General features: G+C 38.1%; 1 protein-coding gene across 1 annotated transcript in view; it reads left to right on the forward strand.

The window, feature by feature from the left end:
* Positions 1 to 25,991, forward strand: part of CNTN4 (contactin 4) — a 999,482-nt gene that overhangs the window by 851,571 nt on the left and 121,920 nt on the right. Inside the window, 1 exon segment of the mRNA XM_021070955.1 lies at positions 6,249 to 6,399. Coding sequence (XP_020926614.1) covers positions 6,249 to 6,399 — 151 coding nt within the window.

Genomic DNA, 25,991 nt, shown 5'->3' on the forward strand with positions numbered 1-25,991 from the left:
TTGAAGCCAGTTCTTATTGGCAGGAGCTAAGCCTATGTATCCTCGGTTCACATTTGATGAATTCTTTTTGGGGACCTGAACTCAGCCCTGATAGGAGTATTTACACCACAGAAATTGGCAAAGCCCAAGTTCTTCTGTGTTTTGTTTTGCTTGTAGAGCCAGTTGTTAGACATCTACCAGCACACCAGTTCACATGGTACAGGAGTACAGTCAGCACTCTGTATCCACCAGTTATGGATACTAACTGTATTCATTGTGCTACACTATTTTATATGAGGGACTTGAGCATCTGCAAATTTAGGTATCTTCCAGGGTCCCAAATCCAATGGATACTGGCTTCTAACGGACAGTTGTATAAACAGTCTGGATTGTTTCTTGGGTAATTCTGCTTCATTTGACTGAGGTATAACCCCAGAGATGATAGAGAACCCTGTGCACAGGGCAAGAAGTTCAACGAGCCATTTATAACCCTACTTGGAGAAGAGAAATGACTGGGGTATCCAGGCAAAGCATCATAATAAGGGATTTGCCTGTTTTGAACTGAATTCCCAAGTTGTTTCCTACAACATACGTTAATTCAGCACATACTGATTAAACATCTCCTTTGTTCCAAGCATTGTGCTGAGTTCAAGGGATGTACATATCTGTAAAAGATAGCCTCTGCCTTCAAGGAACTGATGATCTAATAATTGCTAATAACAAGTGCTACCATTTCTTAACCACCGGCATTCTAGAATTCTCATAGTCTAATGACCCTCTTCTGTTAATTCATCAAATATTGTTACCTCATACCAAAGTTGTTCATAATCCAATGGCTTGGCTTTATACTACCATACACTACTTGTTTAACCAAGAACACAAATTTGTATGAGAGTTTAGGACATTTTGCCACCTATAATGAAGTGTCACTCATTTGGATTTATATAGAAAAGTCAGTGTGATTACACATGTTTAAAAATGCATGTTCTTATTCTCTCAATATAGATGGCAGATAATATATTGTCTTAATGTAGCCTCAAGGGAGGCTAACAAGAGTTTAGCAGCTAAAGCTTTTAAAACATACAAGAATTATTTTCAGTCAATATGTAAATTAGTAAATAAGAAATGTTCTAAAATGACTTTAAAATATTTTTCTTTGAATAAGAAATATCCCACCCATGTCTACACAATTAGGTTCTGCCTTTTCAAACCATTATAGAAAGAAAAAAAGGCTAAGCCTAATCCTTCTTGTTGGCAGAGAATGTGTTGAGAGATCTTGAAATGGTTCCAGTGCTTAAAAGTATTTGTCAGTTATCACTGTGCCTACAATGCCAACATTTAAGATAAATTCCTCAGTACCAGGATGGGTGAGATACTACTACTCAGAGGTAGAAAGGAACTCACTGATGATACACACAACAACCTGGGTGGATCTCAAGAGCATTATGTTGCCTAAAAAAAAAATCTTATCACATAATGCATGATTCCATATATATATGTATAAATAACACTCTCAAAATAACAAAACTATAGAGATGGAAAACAGATTAGTGGAGGCATGGGAAGGACAATCAGGAGGGGGCTGGGTGTGGCTCCAAAGGGATAGGATGAAGAGATGTTTGCAGTGATGGAGGTATTCTCTACCTTATTTCAGTGGTGGTTATGTAAGTAAGTTGAAGTGTGTGATAAAATAACATAGAACTCTACACATTATATCAGTGATCAGTTTACTTGCTTTGATGTTGTAGTACGTTCACATAAGATGTAACCATTGAGGAGTTCCAAGTTAAGGCCTGGGCTTTGTCTCTGTGAGGATGCCAGTTCAATCCCTGGCCACACTTAATGGGTTAAGGATCTGGCATTGCCATAAGCTGCAGCATAGGTTGCATGTGCAGCTCAGATCTGCTGTTGCTGTGGCTCTGGCAGAGGCCACGGCTGCAGCTCCAGTTCAGCCCCTGGCACGGGAACTTCTATATGCCACAGGTGCAGCTGTAAAAAGAAAAAAAGGGGGAAAAAAGATGTAACCATTAGGAGAAACAGAATGAAGGATACACAGGAACTCTCTGTATTATCTTTGTGATTTTCTGTGAATCTATAATTAGTTCAAAATAAGTTTTGTTTTGAAACCAAAAATATATTCCTTTGGCTCCAAGAAGCTTTTCACCTTAAAATTCTGTGAAAATGGTGTTGGTAATAACAGTGGAAATAGCAGAGGGGATGAGTAGGTGTAAAGTATTTACTCTGGGAAAATACAGAACTAAGTACTTTATGTACAACTCATGTATTTCATTTAGTCTTCAGAACAACTGTGTGACTGTAAATATTATTAGTTCTGTTTTACAATAATTTTCCCCAAAGAGTAGAAGCTTTTAAACAAAAGCTACTATGGTAGGAGGAGCCCTGGGGAAGCAGAGCATTCCGTGAGTTAGACCAAACCTAGAAAGGCGGAGTTTTAGGAACTTAGAAGGAGCACATCATGCTGATACTAGAATAGAAAACTACTTTGGAACTTGTTGACTCTCCTTGTGAATTTTATCCCTCATCAGAGAGGCTGATTTTGAATCAGCTGTTCCGAAATGCTGGATCTAGAAAGAAGACTAAGAAGACTCTTTCCACTGTAGACAGCCTTCTAGTTAACTACCCAGCAAGCCAGGAGAAGTTTGAGGTTTTAAAAGCTGACACCAGCATTATCTTCTCAGTGGTGGCAATGCTTGAATGAATGCATTTACTATAAGTTTGTTTTTATGGGATGATGAGGTAATAAAGATAATAGATAAAGGTTAAAATAATATGAAATTCTGAAGTCCTAAAAGGACCAGCCTTAATAGCCTCCATCCACTGGCAGTGTTCCCAGTGGTGTTTCTACTGACCGTGATAGGACAGGCACTCATAATTATCCTTTCTTCTTCAATAATAGAGTAAAACATCACACCCATATATTTCCCAAATGAGACTGCCATTGCACATCCTGTTAAGGTGTTATCATTCTTATTCTCTCTCTTGAGAAATGATACTAAAGCACAACTTTCATTTTCAAGGATTCTGTTGCCACTTACAATACCCTTGACATGTGACCAAGAGTCATTTAATTAAATAATAACAAACAGTTGAGAATTGCATAGAGGGCTTCTCTTAGCCTGATGCCTCTCTCAGATAATGTAATGTTAATATATTAAAGATCATTGATAAATAATAAAAAGTTGCCTTTCCCAAAGGGAAGAGGTCCTGTAGTGTACCTTATTCCAACACTGAGAGACCAGTGCCCTCTAGTAGCCTTCTAGTAAGAAATTTTATCTTCTAAGTATCTTAGATTTAGCAAATGAGGATCTCCCAGTATTGGTGCTACTCTCAGGCTCAAGTGGGTAATTTGATACTTGGTTTTGTCTTTTCTGAACCCTTAGGAACCCACTAAAGTTTCACCTTCAAAGTGCCTAATTTTTTCCAGTGCCAGCAATTATGAGTTCTAATAGTACCCTATTGGAACCTTATATATAATGTTGAAAACCTGATTCTCTGTGAATGTCAAATACAGGCTTCTTTTTCTTTTCTTTCAGGCCTCTTCTGGGCAGATGTTTGGGAATGGGAATAAACATGGGGTACCCAACACAGAAAACATCATTCCACAAACTTTAGGGTATTTCAGGTTCAAAAAAAATGGTCACAAAATGGCAGAATGTCAAGAAACCCATTAACGGGTGAAGTATTCAAATGCAGATGAATGTCTGACAGTTTTGCCCTAGAAAGCACTGCAGCTTATGTTGGCAATTGGTAGATTCACAGGCTTAGATAACACTAGAAGTAAATGAAGCAAATTGAATAAACAAAGAGAGAAATGTTTAAATTTATAATTTCCTTTTTATTAGTGAATGATATTCAAAGATAGTCTTTTCTCTAGGATATCCAAAATATGCACATACATAGTACAGTACAAATGCTTTTAAAACTGAAATGTGTGTTTTCTGCCTTCTATGTGGCTGATATCATGCTATCTCAAATCCCATAAAAGCAAAATATAGTATTTTTTTGAGAAATAACACCCGTGTGTTGTGCACAGTTTGATTTATGTAAACTCATTTCAAATGCAATTGCAGAATTCCTCCTGAACAGATGAAAAATGTCTGCTCAAAGTGATAAAAATATATGTGTGTAGAAAGATATAGTTTTAAGAAGGGATTTTTATGTTATAGATGTGTAACTTTATTTCACAAAATACCTTTTTAAAAAAACTTCTAGAGACTCGATTCTTTTTTTTATATGCATTAATGTGTCAGTTCAAGTGTTAACCCAAGATTAGAAGGAGCCTGTTCTGCTACAAGAACCTTTCTGTGTTGAAAATTAGCATGTGTTGGATTGGTAAATGGGGAAATGATGTCAGTATAACAGATGCTGACTTTGGCCATGCATTTCTCTAGTTTAAGCAACCAAACACAAAGCCTACTAATGCAGGTCAACACAATGAGCCAAGGCAGAAAACATACTGATCATGACTCCAGTTCATCCACATTTCTCCTCTTGACTTAGTTTGGCCATGTGCTATAACATGGCAGTGTTTAAAGCTTGGTTTGCACTTATATTATAGTTTACCAATTTCAGCTCTTTCTTACTCTCTCTCCCAGCTTCCTTGTTTCATTAAGCTATCCACACACACACACTGAAGTCCTATATTTTTCTGAAGTATTTATCTATTAGGAATTTATGCTGGTTTTTTTAATCGTGCTAACATAATTACTAGAATGATTGTTATTTTTGTTAGTATTCCTGTTACATAAATATTGGCTAAGTCTGTCCTGACCTTATCTTTTTCAGAAACCCATAATTTTTATGTGATTTCGCAGATCATACAAGAAAGGCATTTATCTCATTATAGCAAAAACATTTGTACTCGTACTCTACTTATTAATTGCATTTATCATTATGGAATTACTCTCTGAATTATAGATTCCCCTCATAAATCCAAGGTACACAGATTGAGATATCAATTACCTACTAGATTCATTTATTTAATTTAACCTTCACATAGTAAAACCAGCCCCATGTGTACATTGCATCATCCCATTAAAAAGTAGCCTTCTCATCTTTCTTCCTTTCTAGACATTGATAGTATTTCTCCCACAAAAGCACTTAATAAAAATTTAACTGGCTTCCCCTCAATCCTGTTTTTATTTATTTTTTAGTCACTAGCATACGCTTTGGGTACAGTTTTTAAAAATTGACCCCCATTCTCCCCAGCCACATACATACACATTCACTGTCTGTCCTCTTTTAAGTAATTTGTGGTTAGTATTTAAATTTTATATTAAACATGGTATGAAACCTTAAATTCTATCAGGTTGGACTGCAATGAGTCAGGGATTTTTAAATATGGCAAAACTGATTCCAGGAGATAAATCCCTTCTCTCAACAGATCCTAAAACACGTTAACTCAATTTACTCAGGTGAAAATGGAAAATTTTCAAAAAGGCATCTTTTATGTTTCTGTAAGGATATAGATATATATAACTTTTGTTTTAGGAAAGAAATAATTATTTAATATTATTTCCACATAACTACAAATTTGGTGTCACCATATGCTTGAATTTTGGGGAAGACTGATAGTGAGCATGGAGTAGAGTTTTCTATGAGTAAGTCACACTTTCTTCTACAAGAGCCAAACATTGCAGTAGGCAGTAGTTGTTGAACATAGTTGTTTTTAGGGAGAAGTTTACAGAGGGTGATGATAAGACATTTCAGCACGTCCTCTGACAGAGATATGAACAGAGCTGCTTGCTGTAAAACAGATCAGAGGCAGTGACTCCAAAGAAGGGAGGCTTTAACCTACACTAGACTAAAAATACCTTGTGAGTGTGTTGTTGTTGTTTTAGTTTTTGGGTTTTATTAGGTTTTGGTTTTGATTTTGTCATTCCCTTTTGCTTCCCTGAAATTTTTAAATTTTCTTCATTTGGACATGGAATTTTTTTTTCAAAAGAATCCCTCAGTAGGGTGATGGAATGTTTTACATCTCAGTCTTTGTGCTGAGAACACCAAATTCATCAAGCTGTGCACTTCCAACTGGTACATTTTAACCCTATATAAATTATACCTCAAGTTGTCATAAATCCATCAAAACTTCCAGTTCTGTCCCCTTTACTTCAGAAAAAAAAAAAATTATCCTCCCTTTGATAAGACAGCAGTAAGTGCATTACAGAAAAAAAAAAAAACTATAAAGAATGATCTAGTGGAGTTTTTCTTTCATAATAATTAATTATTTCATTTTCTGTATTCTTTTCCAGCTGTGGGTCCGGATTTTTCCAGAACCCTAGTAAAAAGGGTAACTCTTGTCAAAGTGGGAGGTGAAGTTGTCATTGAGTGTAAGCCAAAAGCTTCTCCGAAACCTGTCTACACCTGGAAGAAAGGAAGGGATGTCTTAAGAGAAAATGAAAGGTATTATCTTGAAATATTTTTAATATTTAACTATAATTATTGGTCTGTTAGCAATAGTCCTAGAGGAAGGAATTTATGATCTCATATTCTTGGACTAAATGTTAAAGAACTGAAGCTTTGGAATAGGGTGGTAAATTAGTTGGTCTTTATAATATTAAAATTCTAGAAAGCCCTCCCTGTGCAGATTGATCATATTGCTATCAAAGGCTGTCAGAGATGCCCAAAGATGAGGAGCTAGAAATATCCTCCTTAATTTTAGCCTAAAATTCTTCTGTAGATTTGCCCACCTTTCTCCAGCCTACCTCCTTTTCATGAAAACAAATACATTGAATTCATCTTTGCTGTGACAACCCCTCAAATATATGTCAGTGGCTAGCATGTCTCTTGTTAATATCTCCTTTTTTGAAGCTAAATACCTCTTAATTTCAAAACTCATCCTCAAATGACATGGTTTTGATTTAATTGTGAAATTTTTTCAAATTTTTTTCTGTCTGATGTTTGAACTCTTCACCTAAATTTCCTATTATAGATGAATTACATTTAGAATACATGTTGTTTATATAATGTAATTATATGGGGTTGTTTGGGGTTTTAGGTCATTTGGGACAAATGTCAGGTATCTCTTAAGACTTTTTCTTGGCTGTCACCTCTATAAAATATCCCCCTCCACTTTCTGTAATCTACTCAATCTGTTGGAAAATGGTAATTATGCATGTCTATGTCACCCAAAAGATAACATTTACCAGCTGCATACATAATGATTTTAATCGATGTTAAAGGGCAAGTACTCAAGGATGCAATTGAGGAGCCTGTAAAAAATATGTATCTACTTTATACCTGTACACATTTGGATTTGCATATGCAAATAGATCATTGCACTTATGATGATGTCTCTATTAATGATTTTTATAAACAAACCTGATATGGTTTATAGGTGGTGTATTTACATATATTACATTCATAATATACATTCCTTTCTGATTTCTATTATATAAAGAAAGTAGTATAGTTTACTAATTACTGGCATGACATTCAAATTTTAAACGAAATCTGGAAATTTAGAGTCCAATTTCTTATTTTGCTGCCGTAAACATCAGGTTCCTTTCCCATTTGGCTTTACTGTTTCCAAAAATTGTTATGTAAGAATACTTTTAATAGTTACATATTTACTTTGATGTGTATTAAAGCATAGTTGAAATATAATTAATATGTACCACATGTATTACTTACACTAAGTCTACATTTTAAAAGTTTTAATGTAGCAATGATATAAAGACAAAGTATTTTAAAATAATATGCATAATAGACATATCAAGAACCATAAATGAATGAAGTTTGAATAACATGGTAGATCAATTCAGGAGAGGCTAAGCTTTGCTAATTCACAAACAACCTGCAGTATCCTAAAACAACAAAAGGCAATTTCTCATCAACACTGCATGCCTATTAGGGGCCTGCTAGGGGCTTTGTTACCCACTAAAGCCAAGGCTGATAGAATAGCACTTTCTAGAACTTGAGAATTGCAGAAGGAAAAGAAGGTAGCCCAACACCCATGAGCTCTTAAAGCTTCTACCCAAAAGAGAAAGACTTCATTTTCACCCATGTTTCATTGGCCAAAACAAGTCATGTGGCTCTGCCCAAGTTCAACCCAGTAGGGAAATACAGTCTTACTATGCGCCTAGAAGAAAAGTAATAGCAATAAGGACTGTAATAAGGACTGCCTACCACTGCTGTAACTTATTAATTACTACAAGTTAATTGGATTAACATTGGGAAAATGGCTTATCAGCATTGATAATTCTTTTTAATAAGTGAATTTAATTAACTGTTTCCATCGCTTGTCATACAGCCAAGTTTATCTCTTTCCAATGTTTGTTTTTTCTTCTAACTTGATTAATATCGCTTCAACAGTTATATGGCACAGAAGATATCTTTAAAGCAAGAAAACTCCCCATCATTACTCAAATCTTGGTGTTTATCACCTCTACCTGGAGCATCACCAGGCATGACCCAAGCTATCAGGATTAGCATGTTTTCTCCACATGGGTGCTATGTTCTCAGAGTTCTGCTTCTCCCTTCTGCCTTGCTCACAATGTATTGAACAGATAGATTGGTTTTCACAGTGTAAATGAATCCAAAAACTGGCCACGTGTAATTTGAAAGGGCATGGTGGGAATTTCAGTGTGTGCCCCATCCAAGGAAGATACCTGCCACTTAATTTCAGCACATTGCCACCAAATGGAGATGCTAGTCCAGTGCCTCCCCACCTTCTCATTTTTCAAGAGAAACTAGAAATATGGACTTTTATTTGAACTTAATTTTTAAATGTCAGCGACTTTTTTTTTAACTTTAATATTAGTACAATGTGAGCAACACATCCATAGACCAAGTCCAAGTTTACTCTGTGGGTCACTGGTTTTCAGCTTATGAGAAAGACATAAGTTCAACTGAACATCCTGTAATTTCTGAAAAGAGTGGAAAATAAGAAAGATATTACTATTATTTCCTCATTGACAGAGAAGAAATTCTGCCATTTTCACTTTTTTTTTTTCTGTTAAAGGAGAAATGTAATTAAGTGGATAAGTGAACCAAAGCAATCATATGTAGAATTCATCAGTGAAAAACTTTAGAATTCCCATCTTAGGAAAGGATTGAAATTGTTAGAGCAACACAAAAGGGAAAAACATTTGATTATGGCCAGTGTTAAATAATAGTTTCTAATATACTGACTTGTTAGCCCTAATTCTCTCTCTCTCTTTTTATTTTTTATTTTTTTCTGGTCTCTTTTTAGGGCTGCACCTGCAGTGTATGGAAGTTCCTAGGCTAGGGGTCCATTCAGAGTTGCAGCTGCCCCCATGCCACAGCCATAGATAGCAATTGGGATCTGAGCTGCTGCGTCTGCAACCTGTATCATAGCTCATAGCAATGCCGGACCCTTAACCCAATGAGTAAGGCCAAGGATTGAACCCACGTCCTCATGGATACTAGCTGCGTTTGCTACCGCTGAGCCACGACTGGAACTCCCATAATTCTCTTTTTAAATGTGGAATCCTAAGAATCAAAAGGCAAACTTTTAACATTTGAATAAAAGATTATTAATCTCAATAACAAAGTATTCATATAAATAAAGCTCCAGTGGAACTAAACTTTATGATCAAATACTATTTTTATTAACATTCTCTCCCTAGAGTCTATATTTTGACTTTGCCGAATAGTACTTATTAAGTGATTTTTAATTTCAAATTTAACTAATCAATGGCGTACAAATGAGTTTACAGGAAAAGTATAAGAAGCAACATTTTAAAATGTTGACTTTTTATCTTATTTAATCATAATGTGTATTACAGTTATCACAGTAGGTATGGATTCAGAAATACAGGTTTAATGTTAACAAGTGAACAGTTTTAAAAATACATTTGTACGTGCTTATTTTGGCTTTTCGAGGCTTTAGAAATTTAAATCGTATTTATACAGACCTTATCTCTACTAAACCAATTATCTAAATGAAAAAAATTAATCTTCAGTTTTTATTTCTTTGTTATCGTATAGGCAGCATATCCATATCCATAAATCATTCCTCATTTTCCTGTGTATTTATCCAGCAGTCATAATGTAGGCAATATCAGACATTTAAAACAGGGATGACAAGGGCTCAAGTACTTTATTTCTCAGGAGAGGTTTCTAGTCACCACCGAAACAGTAGAGTCACTTGGATTAATCAAGCAATTAAGCCTACTAACTTGAGTAAGTAAGATAATTGTGTTTACTTTTGGTTTCTAGTCTGAAGGCACTTGAGGAAAATGAGATTTAAGTTGATCTATTAAAAAAAAAACTTGAAAATACAGAAAGAAAAAAAATCATTAAAACCTAGTCCCCTAGAATTATAGGGAGCCATAAAACCAACCAGGATGGACTCTTGGTTGCAAGTGACAGAACTCAATTCAAAGCTGGCTTCAGTACACAAGGGAAGGCTCCACATTTGAGAAGGCCAGGGAGGGACCATGACTGGAGGTGTGACAAGTCCAGTGCTCACACTGTGACTTCAGGACTAGCTTACGCTCCTCATCTCTTACCAGTACCTTCCTCTGTGTTGGCTCCTTTTTCCTATAGGCTTTCCCCTCCTGGTGGTAGGTCTGCTGCGCACAGCCCCATGCTTGTCCTCTTTTCTAATATCTAACAATTCTAGAATAGATGCTCCTGGACTTGAATAAACCTGCTTTGGGCAGCATTCTTCCCTGAGCCAGTCCCATTCAGAGGCGATGTGGTACCTTGACTAGAAGGACTTGATCATACCCATATACTAAGAGGCACTTGGGGAAGCTCCACCTCACACATCATGGACTGAAAATGGTATAGGAGTTTCCCCAAAGAAACACAGGATCCAACAGCCAGAAGAAGAAGAAGTGGCTGCTGGGCAGGATCAGTGTCAAATTCTGACTATAGTCATGGAACCCAGTCTCCATTGCAAAACGGGGTCCCCACAATGGCTGGACCCTCATCTTTCCCTGGTTACATCTCAGGTGGAGACCTAACTATTAGATTACTTCTTCCTAACCTGAATCCTTGTAATTTCCATTTACCTTTTTTTTTTCCTTTGCTAAGAAATCTAATTTTTCTCCACCAAACCGCTTCCCTTTATATACTGGCAAGCTATTCTCACGTCCTCCTTTAGTTCTTTTCCAAGCTCAGATGCCCCTGATAGTTTTCCTTTGGCATTACATGGAATCCTCTCACTGTCCTAATCATGTCTTCCAGTGTCCTTCTGAGAGTCAGAGTTAAATCTGCCATTCAGAATTAAAACAGTATTAATAAGGGGATAAATAGTTTTCTTCCTCTCCAGAGCAAAAGATGATGCTTATTGTTATATCATATCCCTAAAGGGAAAAAATGATCTTCAGTGAGCTAGATTAGTAAGTCAGGCAGGTATATATCAAGACTATTCCCTTCCATTGGTTATTTTAAAAAATTAACTTAGTGCTTAAAAGAATGAATTTAGTTGTCTGGAAAATTCAGTTAAACAAAATTTTATTTCTCACTGAAGCTGAGGAAATGAGTGAAATGTTACTCAAGTTAATGCTCTGTCAACAAAAACTTATTCTTACTCATGCTTGAGAATTCTTCTCCTTCCTTTTATACATTGGGCTAGTACATTACATCAAGCTAAGGGATAATAACCAAGTATAGATATGCCACTGAATGTTGCCAAAAAGAATCTGAAACTTACAGCCTGCCTGTCACAGGTGTGGTTTCAGAACAGCAGCAGGACTGTTCTATCAAACAAGCCAACATAAATTTGATCAATATACAAAGCATTCAATGTGTGCTTAGTGCAAGCTAAGCCTTCTGCTTGGCCCTGGAGATAGAAAAAGAAGGCATAAACCCAGCCCTCAAGATGCTCATAGAAAAGTGCAAAGGACCCAGTAGCAAAATAACAATATAAGTTTCTCAGTAATCCTAGGGCATGTATTATAAATGTGATATGTTTAGAAGGAACATTGAAAAGTGTAGGCCAACAGTAGATTGTAGAAGCCTTGAATTTTATATCTGTAGAGTTTAGACCTGAACTCCCAGAGAGAATAGAAGAATGTTATGCAGGAGAGTGCATGGTCATACTCATGCTGCCCAAGGGTTGCTCTACCTGCAGCGTGGAAGAAGAATCAGAGCTGAGCAAGATTAGAACGGTAGCAACTACAGGGAGCAGTCTAGGACAAAATCAAAAGGACTTCAGAGATGTCAGTCTCCTGAGAGTAGAGAAGGACAGACAGATAGATAAGATATTAAAGCATAGAATTTAAAAGACTTAATGACATATTAAATAGAATGATTTTTAAGAGGAAGAAGGAAAAAAAAGAAAATGACTTCTAGGATTCCAACTTGACCAGCTGGTAGATGGCAGTGTCATTTTCCACAGTACTGAGTTATAGAAAAAAAACAAGTGTGAGAGAGGAAAATAAAGAGATTAATATTAACATGTTAAATTTGAGGTGCCTGCAAGTGGAGATGTCACATTCAAACTGGAATTTCCACTAAAGTGTCACCTTGTCAGCAAAGCCTTTTTCCACTAATGTAGTTCACATTGTAAACACTGACCCCATCCTCTTTCCATGCTTTATATTTTCCATAGTTCCCTCGCTAACATGCTACATACTTATGTTTTTGTTTGTTTCCTTATCTGTTTTCTCCGCCTTCCATTTAATCATAATGTAAAATCCATGAAAACAGAGACTTGTGCATTTGTCTATGTGTGTGTGTGTTTGGCTTCAACAATACAAATTTAATATCTTAGAACCCAAGAGATCAAAAGTCTGAAATGGTTTTCCTCAGGCTAAACTCATTCTAGGGGGCAAGTAGATGTCCAGCTTTCTAGAATTTCTAGAAGTCACCTGCATACCTTGGCTCATGGCCCCTTCCTTCATCTTTAGATCTAGCAGAGCAAAGTCACTCCAGTCTAGGCCTTACATCACATCACTTCCACCTCCTCTTCTGCCTCCCTCTTCTAGTTTGAAGAACGTCGTGGTTGCATAAGGCCCTGTGTGTTTTGCCTCCTTCTGTAACATTGGCCTCTAGGACAATACCTGGCATGGGGTGAGTGTTCGCTGAGTGAATGTCCAACAGGAAATAGGAGTCTGAGATCAGGAGGGTAATGACCTAGATGACACCAGGGGATAAGAAGCCATGGAGTGGATAAGTCTGTCTGGAGAGAGTTTTGTAGAACGAACCAAAGGAAGGAACCTTGAGGAATGGCCACATGTGATAAACAGAAGACAAGGGAGCAGAAAGTTTCAAGAAGGAGCAAGCACTTAGTGCTTCCAAGAGGTCCGACAAGATAATGGCTCAAAGATAAGATTTGGGGACCTTTAACATCATCTTGGGTGGAGCAGTTTTAGGTCACTGTAGATATTTTTGGGGACACAATAAAATGGCATAATCATCCATATTCTTAGGCTTTTTTTTTCCCCAGACTGAAATGCCTGTTTAGATTTGCCTCGCCCCCATGGTATAATCAGATCTAGGCTAACATTCTATGAGACAATTCCACCCAAATAGGAATAAAATACATGTCTTGTCTAGAGACGTTGTAGTCTTCCTCCAAGGTGAAATTAGATCATGACCCTAATTTGCCTCTCTTCCCAAAGGCCTTTAGCAGAGTTGAAATTCATGTAATATGTGGAGGAAAATCCCAGCACAGGGCAGCAAAACTCCACGTTGCATGTAAGGTGTGAAACCCTGGTCTGAAGAAGCTGGCAGTCTGGGAGGCAGAGCAAATGTGATGGCAGGTATTTGCCCTGAAGGCCGATCGAATCCTTGCATGGAAAGGAAAGTTTATTGCTTCAGGCATTCTGTTTCTCTTCTGGAGGCAGAGTGTCTATATCTGTGCTCTTAATGAGAAACCTGCCCTCAGGATATCGCTTACAGTTGCTACAGAGCCATACAGCTCTGTTATTAGGAATTCTGCCCTGGGGAACAATTATGTTATTGCAATAATTAGAGGCAGTTCATCTCCATAATAATGGAAATCCTGCCTTGGAGGCAAAACAACATCAAAACAACTGGAGCATCATTGCTCTATAGATAGAATCTGTTGCCCTGCTTATTGGTAGTACTGTATCATTTTAATTTTCCATGCGCAGTCATGGAAATAGACAGAGCCTAGCCTGCTCTCCAAATTCAGACCTGGAACTTTCCTTCATTCCTTCGGTTTGTCTCTCTGAGAGCCATGCATGAAATAGTTATTGCTTTAATAAACTCCCCTGAAGAGCCGTTGCAGAAGAATTTGGAGACATTTGTTTTTAAATGTTTGTAATATGCAGACCCCATCCTGTGGAGAGTCCTTGAACTTAGCCCTCAGCCACCAGCCTCTTCTGCCTTGGTACAATGTGTTATGCTGTAGTACTGTCAGAAGTTAAAGTGACATCCAAGTTCAGGCAGGGACTACCTACCACCTGTTCTATCCATGTGATCATGGTACTGGTTATGCCTCAGGATATACTGACAAAGGTAAGTGGGTTTGCAGATAGAAGTGTTTAAAATAAGGTCCCCAATTTAAAGGCAATACTGGATAAAATCCTTCCAGGTGTCTCCCACATTCATTCTTTATCAGTCAGTCCTCTGCCCCATCCTAATTTCTACCCTTATTATCTCTTGTATGCACTTTGCAACTATTAAACTCACATTTTACCTGGTTTGTTTGGAATCAGGTCTCACTCACATCTTCCACAAGATGAAACTTCCCACATCACATCCCTGATAGATTCAATTCAATAAACATTTGTCACATACTTCCTCTGTACCAGACACATTTGAGAGTATGAACCTAACCTAATTTAAATCAGGGTTCTACAAGTGTCATTTAAAAGGGGACAAAATTTCTTATAGAAATCTGTAGGGTTGAAGGAAAAAGACATTTCACCTTATTACAGGTATTAATTTTGTTTTTTAAAATTTATTGTTTGGCCATGTGGAAGCATGTAGAAGTTCCTAGGCCAGGGATGGAAACCCAAGCCACAGCAGTGACAACTCCAGGTCCTTAATCCTTAGGCCACCAGGGAACTCCTAAGTTTTATTTTTTAAAACTACATAAAATACCATTCTGTAGTCCCAACACACATATACATATTCATATTTTGATATACACACAAAGAAAAAGCCTGGAAGGAATTCTACCAAAATGTTAACAGTGGTTTCCCTGAGAATTGGGACTGGGTTTATTTTTCTCCTTTCTTTCCTTCTTTTTTCCTTCTTTCCTTCCTTTTACAGTTATAAGTTTTATATGTATAGGTATGATTATTTAATTATCTTTATTTCCCATAACAGACTGAAATGCCCATGAGCAAAGATGCCATGTGTGTTTGGGCACACAGGTGCCCCCAGCTCCTGGCACCATGCCTAGAATACTGTAGATACTCATGATTTTTGTATGAAATGAATGAACCAAGCAACCAACATCATCTGATTCTTAGAGATCAGTGGAGAAGATGATGTTGGGATTTTTAAGTGAAAGGAGCAGCAAGGAAAAAGCATTCACAAGGAAAGGACAGAGAGATTTTTGAGCAGGGGAGATAAGGCTGGAAATTTTCTCAAAATCAGGCTGAGAAAGATGTGTCAGGCTGAGGAGCTTGCACTTCACTGCAGGGCAGACAGGGTTAGGGAGATATTGGCATGGTTCTCCACACTCCTTTTATTTTATTTTTATTTTTTATCTTTTGAGCTTTTAGGGCAGCACCCATGGCATATGGAGGTTCCCAGGCTAGGGGACAAATCGGAGCTGTAGCTGCCAGCCTACGCTAAAGCCACAGCAATGCCAGATCGAAGCCACATCTGTGACCTACACCACAGCTCACGGCAATGCTGGATCCTTAACCCACTGAGCGAGGCCAGGGATTGAACCCGCAACCTCATGGTTCCTAGTCTGATTCGTTTCTGCTGTGCCACGACTCCTTCACACTTCTTTTAAATTGTTTCTCAATTTGATCCGTTGATGTGTGCATTCTGAAAGCATCTGTGGGGACTTACTGTGCCCTCATCTGGGAAACCACTTGACTTTCCTAGAACAGTGTCTCTCCATCCTTCAAGCAGAGATCAAGAGGTAGTTCCCACTTAAGGTCTGTGGACTGGTGCTGAGCTGACTGCATATGGACCAAGAGAGATACCTTTAAAAATACAGTATATACAATGGAATACTGCTCAGGCATAAAAAAGAACAAAATAATGGCATTTGTAGCAACATGGATGAAACTAGAGATTCTCATGCTTAAGTATGTCAGAAAGAGAAAGACAAATACCATATGATATCACTTATATGTGGAATCTAAAATATGGCACAAATGATCCTATCTACAAAACAGAAACAGATCATGGACATGGAAAACAGACTTGTGGTAACAAAGGGTGGAGGGGGTGTGAAGGGAGGGGGACCATGGGAGGAAGTGGGATGGACGGGTAGTTTGGGGTTGGTAGATATAAACTATTACATTTAGAATGAATAAGCAATGAGGTCCTACTATATAGCACAGGGAACTATATCCAGTTTCTTGAGATAGACCATGATGGAAGATAGTATGAGAAAAAGAATGTGTATATATATGTGAGTATATATATACATATATAGGTATATAAAAAACTGGGTCACTGTGCTGTACAGCAGAAATTGGCACAACACTATAAATCAACTATACTCTAATAAAAATGAAAAAAATTTAAGATACAGAATCCCACTTTCTATCCTCAAAGATTCTTTCTAAAAATTTCCAAGATAAGACTCAGGAATCTGAATTGGTTTTTTACGTTTCCTGGGTGATTCTAATGCATAGCCAGGTGTCAGTGGCTTCCCATTAACCTCAGGATGAACAGCCCATCCCAGGACCAGTGGAACCCTAAATTAGGGCCCTAAACTGGTCAGGCTTCTGCTTGTGTCCTGCATGCTTGGTCCTATTCTCCCTCAACCCTACTTCCTGTGCTGCATGGATCCCCTGTCAGTTCTTCAAATGGCCTTATGCTTCCTGCCACAAAGCTTTTCAACAAGCTGTTCTTTCTGCCCAGAACACTCTTACCCATGGCTTAACAAACTACAGCCCACGGGCCAGAACCGGCCCACCGCCTGTGTTTGCACAGACTGCAAGTTTGGGAATGAGTTTACGGTTTCAAATGGAAGGAAATAAAAAGAGAAATACCATTTTGTGACACATGAAAATTAGATGAAATTCATGTATCAGTATCTCCAAATAAAGTTTAATTGGATACAGCCCCATACCCCTTCATTACCAAATTGTCTAGGCTGCTTATGCCCTGCAGTGGGGGCAGGGTTGAGTAGATGGCAACACGTGGCCTGCAAAGCCTGAAATATTTACTATCTAGCCCTTCACAGATAAAGTTTGCCAACCCGCGATCCAACTCATGGCACAATTCTGAAAGTGAGAGATTTTAAAACATCTTCCAGTAATACAAACTTCTCTTTGTTTGGCCTTTTTATTTTGGTTTTATTTTGGTTTGCTATGTCATTTAGCCATTCTGTGTGTCTTAACTTTGTGATGAAATTGTCACTTTTACTGGGTCCATCTAATGCAAAGTGAAGGGGAAATAAATTTGCCTGGAGGCCTAAATGCTGTCCCTTCTGTCTCTGGAGCAGTGGCTCCCAAATATTGCCAGAGGAAACTTCTTTCCATGCCCTCAAAACCTTGAACTCCCTGGAGAAATCAGCAGGGGCAGCTTTCAAGGTGGAGACACAGAATGTGAAAAGTAGCATGGAGAGGGAAAAAAAAAAAAATATATATATATATATATATTTTTTTTTTATATATGATTCTCTTGCCCAAATTTCTAGAAAATCAGTAAAAGAACAAAGTGACCGGAAAGCTTCATCAGGTTGAAGACCCTGTGGTGTACACTGACAGTCTTGCAGAGGGGCTTTTATTTTCATTTTATGGTAATCAAAATTATTTTTCAAATGATAAATGGCGTTGTTCAGTTGAAGGAGGAGAGGAGAGAAATCCCAACACTAGCTTCCCAGGGTTTTATAAAATGTGGCTATTCTGACAATATCTATACACATGGAGCAATTTAGAAACCACCAGTGAAGTACAAATTAACATATTATCTTCCAAACAAAAATAGGCCACAGCACTTAGGGAACCTGCAGAGAAGAAATGCTCAGAGTCAGCCTGGGTATGCCAGAGTTGGCTTCCACCAAGAAGTAAGTTTAAGCAGTTGTGAAAGAAAGTGGTCCACGTAGAGAGGCAGGAAGGGAAGCGTGAGGGCTGTGTGTTCGAGCTCGTTGATGTGCCAGATAAAGGGACAGGCATGAGCAAGCTTCACATAAGAAATGAGGGTGAAAGAGGGATCCTGACAAGTGGGAGACTTGATGGCCATTGAGTTAAATGAAAGAAATTGGAGAATAATCAATAGGGAGAGGCTTCTGGTTCCTTAACAAGAGGTGATTCACATTATGAAGTAATGTTGACAGATCTAAAATAATAGTGACAGGAACACTGAGAGTCAGCTTGGCTCTGAAGAAGCACAGAAATCTCTAGTTATTAAGTTGAAATGAGACTTTGATCTCCCTTTATGTCACCAGTGTGTTCATGAATAAACCTTGAGCTTTGGGAATTCCTGGGGATTCAGGATACTGAATACTTTGACTTTTTTTTTTCATGTTATTTCCTGTTTATCTTGTGGCCATTGCTTTTCTCCATTTGTTAATAATAATAATAATAATAATAATAATAATACCTAGCTTTGTGTGTGTCTTTTCAGGACCTCACCAGCAGCATGTGGAAGTTCCCAGGCTAGGGGGCGAATCAGAGCTGTAGCTGCTGGCCTACACCACAGCCACAATGCTAGATCCAAGCCACAAGCCACATTTGTGACACAGCTCATGGCAACACCATATCCTTAACACAATGTGCAAGGCCAGGGATCAAACCCGTGTCCTCACGGATCCTAGTCAGGTTCATTACTGCTGCATGTGCCACCATGAGAACTCCCAATACCTAGCTTTTTTTCAGTCTTTACTATGCTCTCTGCTAAATACTGTGTATATATTCTCTTTTAATCCACAAGAAATGTTACGAAATCAGTCCTATCATTAACCCCATCTTTTAGATAAGGAAACCTAGACTCAAAGAAGGTATTTACTTTACTTTAGGTTGTAAAGCTTGGGAGTGTTAGAGCTGGGGTTCAAATCCAGGTCACTTATTCCAGAAGCTGTGTCTCCACCAGCTTGGCTTAAAGAAGGAACAAGCATCAGAGGCTTCTCTCTACTTAAAGACATCATGGAATCTGGTAGTAAGTCAATGAATTATTAGTAAAAATAAAGCTCTGCTTTCATTACCTCCCTTTTAAAACTGGAATATTGCTGATGCCTTTAATATGGAAAAGATGACTAGCCAGCCTTTACAGTTTTACAGCAGCTTTTACTGTTACTCATTTCATAGTTTCAATACTAAATTGGCAGCCTTCAGATCCATGGCTTCCTAGTTTCCTGGGGAAAGGAAGCATCATGGTCTGATTTCAGGGCTGGATTAGAAGCATCTAAGCCCCTGGGAGAAGAGGTAAATTAAGTCCTTGAACTACCTCGGCAGTGCCTTTGTTCAGAGAAAATAGCTCTGTATCATCAAATGGGTTTAAGCGATCATGAAAATATTCACACCAAAGTGGCATCTAATTAAGAGCAATTAGAACTGAAGTGATGTGACTGGATATGGAAACCAGAAAGGCAGTGTTTGTAGAGACAAGCCAGATAATTTGGGTTCCTCCTAACTTTGTCATTTCCAGAAATAGAACCTGCTAGATTGCTTGGATGTGTGGATGCTACATAAATATTGAAGGTCTGGTATTATGTACTGTGTTTGACCCTTTCTGCCTTTAGTGCAGTTTTATCCTCATATTTCAGTCACAGATATGCCAGAGTTAATTAGATCTCTACTAGTAAATATCCATTATGGTGTTTCTAAATCCCTTTTGCCAAATGATCTAATTAGAGCAACACTTGGCTCTCTATATAATTACAACATATGGCACCTAGAGGGTACATATAGTAGAATTATAGGTTGCCTGATGAGAAATCCAGGTGGTGGATAAAAGACTCTATTAAACAAAGTTGCTGTGTGTGTGTGTGTGTGTGTGTGTGTGTGTGTGTGTGTGTGTGTTTTAATATATACAATTCCTCTTCTCCCCAGAATAGGAAATATTTTATAATTTAACTGTCCTTCCACATGAAAGATAACTGAATTATAGCACAGGGGTTTTAAAATTTTAAATAAAACAAATAATTGATAATATTAGCATAACTTATTTAACCCTCCATGCCTTTGAAAATTATCCTGTATAGTTAGTCAGCAGTACAAGAAGCAGCTCTCTGTAAGATGAGTTATTTGATGGTATATATTCCTCCTTCCAAGCAAGATCACATACCTAAATGGCTGCAAACTGTATAATAAAAGTAGGACTGGATCCTTGATGAACAGTAAAAAAGGGGTTTTTAATGCGTACTCATAATCTCTGGAAGTAGACCAACCAGTTTGGGTAGATGATGAGTTCATTATCAGTGCATTGAATCTGAAAGGCTTATTATGCGTTGGTATCTGAGATCCCACTTGGAAAGGCTTGTTAAGAGTGAATTGTGGGAGTTTCCATTGTGGTTCAGTACATTAAGGATCCTCTGTGAGGATACGGGTTTGATCCCTGGCCTCATCCTGTGGGATAAGGATCCTCCGTTGCCACAAGCTATGGCATATGTTGCAGATGTGGCTCAGATCTGGTGTTGCTGTGGCTGTAGCATAGGCCAGCAGCTGCAGCCCTAATTCACCCCTTGCCTGGGAACTTCCATATGCCATGGGTGCAGTCAGGTTTTTTTTTTTTTTTTTTTTTTTTAAAGAGTAAATTGTATACATTTCTTCCCAAGACCATGTTCAGCAATGTCACATTGGTAGCTTGACATTGACCATAGAGGGAGTATGGATTAAATAGCATGGTAGTTTCCAAATGGCATGTGGAAACTGGCATGTATATCAGGACATTCTTTTCCACAGAGGGACAGTTGTTAAACATTTACCAGCACATCATTCCTTGTAGTATGTAACACAGCTCAAAGTTGGCAATGCCAGTCTGTCACTTATGGGAGTGATCTAGGCAAGAAACATAGCCTCCCAACTCATTTTCCTTGAAGTGATGAAGGTGAACAAGTTTTTTTTTTTTTTTTTTTTTCTGAGAGAAAGTGGGAAAACAAAAGAGTTCTGGATAGATTCTTCTAAACTGTGTCAAGTACTTAAGGGAGAAAAAGTCACAGCCCCGCTAGAATTCATCAGAAAGCTAAAAGTTCAAATCAGGAAACTGGGGTGTTATAAAATTCCAGGGGAGAAGGTATCATAAATGGTAGTATTTGACATTGTCAGGTGTCACTGAGAGGTCATAAAGAATGAGAGCCTCAAACTATGTTTGGAGAGGTGATAATGAAGTCAAAAGTAAGCTGCAGGAGTTCCCATTGTGACTCAGTAGGTTGCGGACCCAATATTGTCTCTGTGAGGATGCGGATTTGATCCCTTGCCTGCCTCAGTGGGTTAAGGACCTGGTGTTGCTATGGATCCAGTGTTGCTGTGGTTTCCATGTACCACTAGTCCAGCTGTAAAAGGAAAAATTAAAAAAAAAAAAAGAGGAAGAGAAGTAACTTTCAAATAAACATTTTCAATAAGAGCAAAAGCTCTACTGACTGGATCAGTATCTGGGGGCAGTAGCTACTTTTTGCAGACATCAAGTCGTAAAAAGAGGAAGATCAGATGTACTAGAGGAGAGTGACGTGTTTGTGGCAAGAATCATAGTAGGATGGAGGACACAGGGACATATTTATAGCCTGAGGGGAATCACAGCAATGTAAGGAAGGAGTTAAAGATGTAAGGGAGGGGAGATATTCTCAAGGAGACCAGAGGGTATTGGACCTGAAATCAATTATTGTGGGGAAGAAGAATGAACCTGTCTTCTCTGACTGTGGGGAGGAAGAAAGGGTGGGTGAGGGCACAGAGAAGTAAGTGGGAAAGAGGGAGTTGAGGAATGTCATGTAATATGGCCTTGGCCATGATCTCAATAAAATGACAGTCAAGGTCATCTTATGAAAGTGTGGCCGTGGGGGTGATTGTGTGCTTGAGAGAAAGAGACTCTGAACTGTCTTCTCTGGTCCATGTGATAGAAATTAGATAAGATTGGTTGGTGCTTTTTGTATTTTCAGTTGCTTCCACGCACATTGACTTCCCTGTGTATTGATTTGCTCTAAAGGGTTTTATTCCAAAAGAGGTAGTTTGTTCCAAAGGATGCGTAAAGTTGTTATAGAAAGATGAAACTGCCTGCTCTTAACACCAAGAAAAATGTTTTTCAGGTGAATTCAATATGTTCTGACTCAGAAAAAAAAACAATGCACTTTAAAATTACTGTTACCCTTTCTTATTTTCTCAAGGACTCTCGCTCCTTCGGTCACTGCAGCTCTTTTCTTCATCAAACTCTCCCTTCTCTTTGAGTTTCTACTGGATCATTCCCATCAGCATATGTTCATCTTCCTCATCCATTTTTCCTCTTTTGTGCTCCTCTGTTTCCATCTCCTCCCATGGCTGTAATCACCATCTATACCAATAACTGTGAAATGTGCATCTTCAGTCCAGGATTGAGCAGTTTGGGCTCAGCATGCCCCACATAGAACTCATTCAAGCCACCAGCCTCCACCCCAATACCTGTCCTTCTCCTACATGCACAATATTCCTCTGGTTGCTCCAGCCAGAAACCTAGAAATCATCTTTGATTTCACTCTTTTTACATCCCACATATCCAATGCATTAGTAGATTTTGGTGATTCTACTTCCAAAGAACACGTGGAATTTATCTCCTTTCTATCTGCATCACCAGTGCCTTGGCCCAACCACCATCCTCTGCTATTGGATTATTACACTAGCCTCTGTCTTAGTCCATCCGAGATGCTATAGCAAAAACACGGTAGACTGGGTGGCTTAAATAACGGGAACTTATTTCTCACAGTTCTGGAGGCTGGGAAGTTGAAGATCAAGGTGTTTACAGATTCAGTGTCTAGTGAGGATCCACTTCCTGATTCATAGACAGCCATCTTCTGCTCTCACCTCACATGGCAGAAAGAGGGAGGGAACTTTCTGGGGTTCCTTAATAGAGCACTAGTCCCATTCATGAGGGCTTCAGCTCCAGACCTTGTTATCTTCCCAAGCCCCACCTGCTAATGTCGTCATACTGGGGATTAGGATTACAACATACAAATTTTGAGGGGGTGCAAACATTTGGTCCGTAACACCCTCTAATCAGTTGCCCCACTACCATACTCCCCACTTCTAGCCTGTTCTCTGAACCATGGCCAGAATGGTCTTTTAAAAAGGTAACTCAAATCTTATCACTAACCCTTAAGATACAAACTAAGCTGCTGACCAGGATCTTACAGACATTGCATGATCTGGTCTCTTATTGTATTGTTTTTGGTTTTTGTTTCAATATCCTCCTGCTCACTAATGGAAGTGGCAAAGTGTCTAACAGCATGTGTATCTTGTTTTCCTTAGATCACCAGTGCCTACTTTCCTCTTCAATTCCTTGCATTTTTCTGAATTTGAGATTACATATTTATGCCTCTTAGCCATCTCCCCAGACTTGCATGGTAACTGGGTGAGGACCGGACCTGGTTTCGGTGCCTACTTTCCTCTTCAATTCCTTGCATTTTTCTGAATTTGAGATTACATATTTATGCCTCTTAGCCATCTCCCCAGACTTGCATGGTAACTGGGTGAGGACCGGACCTGGTTTCCTTCACCACTGATTTTCCAGCACTAGCACACCGAGGATTTTAATAAATAGTTGTTGAGTAAACAAAGAAAAAAATCAGTAATGTCGCAGTGAATCTCATTTTGTAAAGGATTTGAGGCTGCTTCAAAAAATGCAAGCAATAGCAAAGATAAAAGTTAGTAATTTAGGGAGTAAGAATAATAGGAAATTATCAGTAAACAAAAATGTCAGAAATGAAATTAGTACATGGAAATGTATTCTGTATAAGTCACAGATTTAGATGTTCATGTCTTACAACCTAAGCAAAGAGAGAAACATAGTTTAAAAAACCCTATATAGTTGTAAGTTTTAAAATTGTTTTGTATGATAGTAATATCTTAGAAAAAGCTTCTGCATGAAACACAATCTACTATAGTAGAGACAAGATTTCATAGATGTGCCTTATAATTTTTATACTTTTGTTAAGTTATATAGAGAGAAAATGGAAGTTAATAAACACAGTTCTGTGAGATGGGCTAAGAATGAATGAATGAGTGAATTTTTAAATTTATTATTCTTTTCTATTCATTTTATTTTATTTTTATTTTACAGCCTCATTTGTGGTGTATGGAAGCTCCCATGCTAGGGGTTGAATCAGAGCTGTAACTGTAGCCTATGCCACAGCCATGGCAACACTGGATCCAGGCCACATCTGCCACCTACACCACAACTTGCACCAACACAAGATCCTAACCCACTGATTGAGGCCAGGGATCAAAACTGCATCATCACAGATGCAATGTCGGGTTCTTAACCCTCCGAGCCACAGTGAGAACTCCATGAATGAATGAAAGAATGAATGAATTTTTAAATTTATCATTATTTTTGAAATGGAGAGGCTTGACCCAAGGGTAAAGTTTTAAGTATCTACAGAAGTATTTTTTCAGTGCTAGTTTCATGTTTACAAAACACCAAAGTGGAGGTAGGGGCGACACATTTTGTATAAAGTGGTTTTCTCTGATCAAATAAGTATAAAGTCTATATTTCAGACCTCAGAGCCTTTACTATGCTATTTGAACTGAGAATCTCCAAAGAATTGTTCTTCCAAATTTACCTGGAAATGAATCTTATGACACAGAATACCTCAAGGAAGTGGAGTTTCAAGGGGGTGGGGAAAACTTCAGAAAATTTTGAACTGAATGAATGTATGGGTTCATTTATTATAGGAATTCTGTCATTAGTTTTAATGATGACAATTAAAATTTTTTTTGTTTTAGCTGATTTACAATGTTCTGACAATATCAGCTGTACAGCAAGGTGACCCAGTTATACATATATATACATTCTTTTTCTCACATTATCCTCCATCATGTTCCATCACAAGTAATTAAATATACTTCCCTGTGCTATACAGTAGGATCTCATTGCTTATCCATTCCAAATGCAATACTTTGCATTTACTAAACCCAAACTCCCAGTCCATCCCACTCTCTCCCCTTTCCCCTTGGCAACCACAAGTCTGTTCTCCATGTCCAGTCTTTTGTTTCTTTTCTGTAGATAGGCTCATTTGTGCCATATGTTAGGTTCCAAATATAAATGATATCATATAGTGTTTGTCTTTCTATTTCTGACTTCCTTCGCTTAGTATAAGAGTCTCTAGTTTCATCCACATTGCTGAAAATGGCATTATTTTGTTCTTTTTTATGGCTGAGTAGTATGCCATTGTGTATATGTAACACATCTTCTTAATCCATTCATCTGTTCATAGACATTTAGGTTGTTTCCATGTCTTGGCTATTTTGAATAGTGCTTCAGTTAACATAGGAGTGCATGTATCTTTTTCAATGAAAGCATTGTCCAGATATATATGCCCAGGAGTCAGAGTGCTAGATCATATGGTAGTTATATAATTAGTTTTCTGAGGTACCTCCATACAGTTATCCATAGTGGTTGTACCCGTTCACATTCCCACCAACAGTGTAGTAGCATTCCCTTTTCTCCACACTATCCCCAGCATTTATTTGTAGACTTACTAATGATGGCAATTCTGACTGGTGTGATTTGGTACCTCATTATAGTTTTGCATTATATATTTGCATTTCCCAAATAATTAGTGATGTTGAGCATTTTTTCATGTTCCTGTTGTCCATCTGTATGTCTTCTTTGGAGATATGTCTATTCAGGCCTTCTGCCCATTTTTCAATTGTTTTTTGGTTTTTTTTTTGTTGTTTTTTTTTGTTTGTTTGTTTTTCTGTTGAGTCCTATGAGTTTTTTGTGTATTTTGAAGATTAAGCCCTTGTTGGTTGCATCATTTAAAATTGTTTTCTCCCATTCTGTAG

Source organism: Sus scrofa, chromosome 13 (genome assembly GCF_000003025.6).
Source record: "Sus scrofa isolate TJ Tabasco breed Duroc chromosome 13, Sscrofa11.1, whole genome shotgun sequence".
Taxonomy (NCBI): Eukaryota; Metazoa; Chordata; class Mammalia; order Artiodactyla; family Suidae; genus Sus; species Sus scrofa.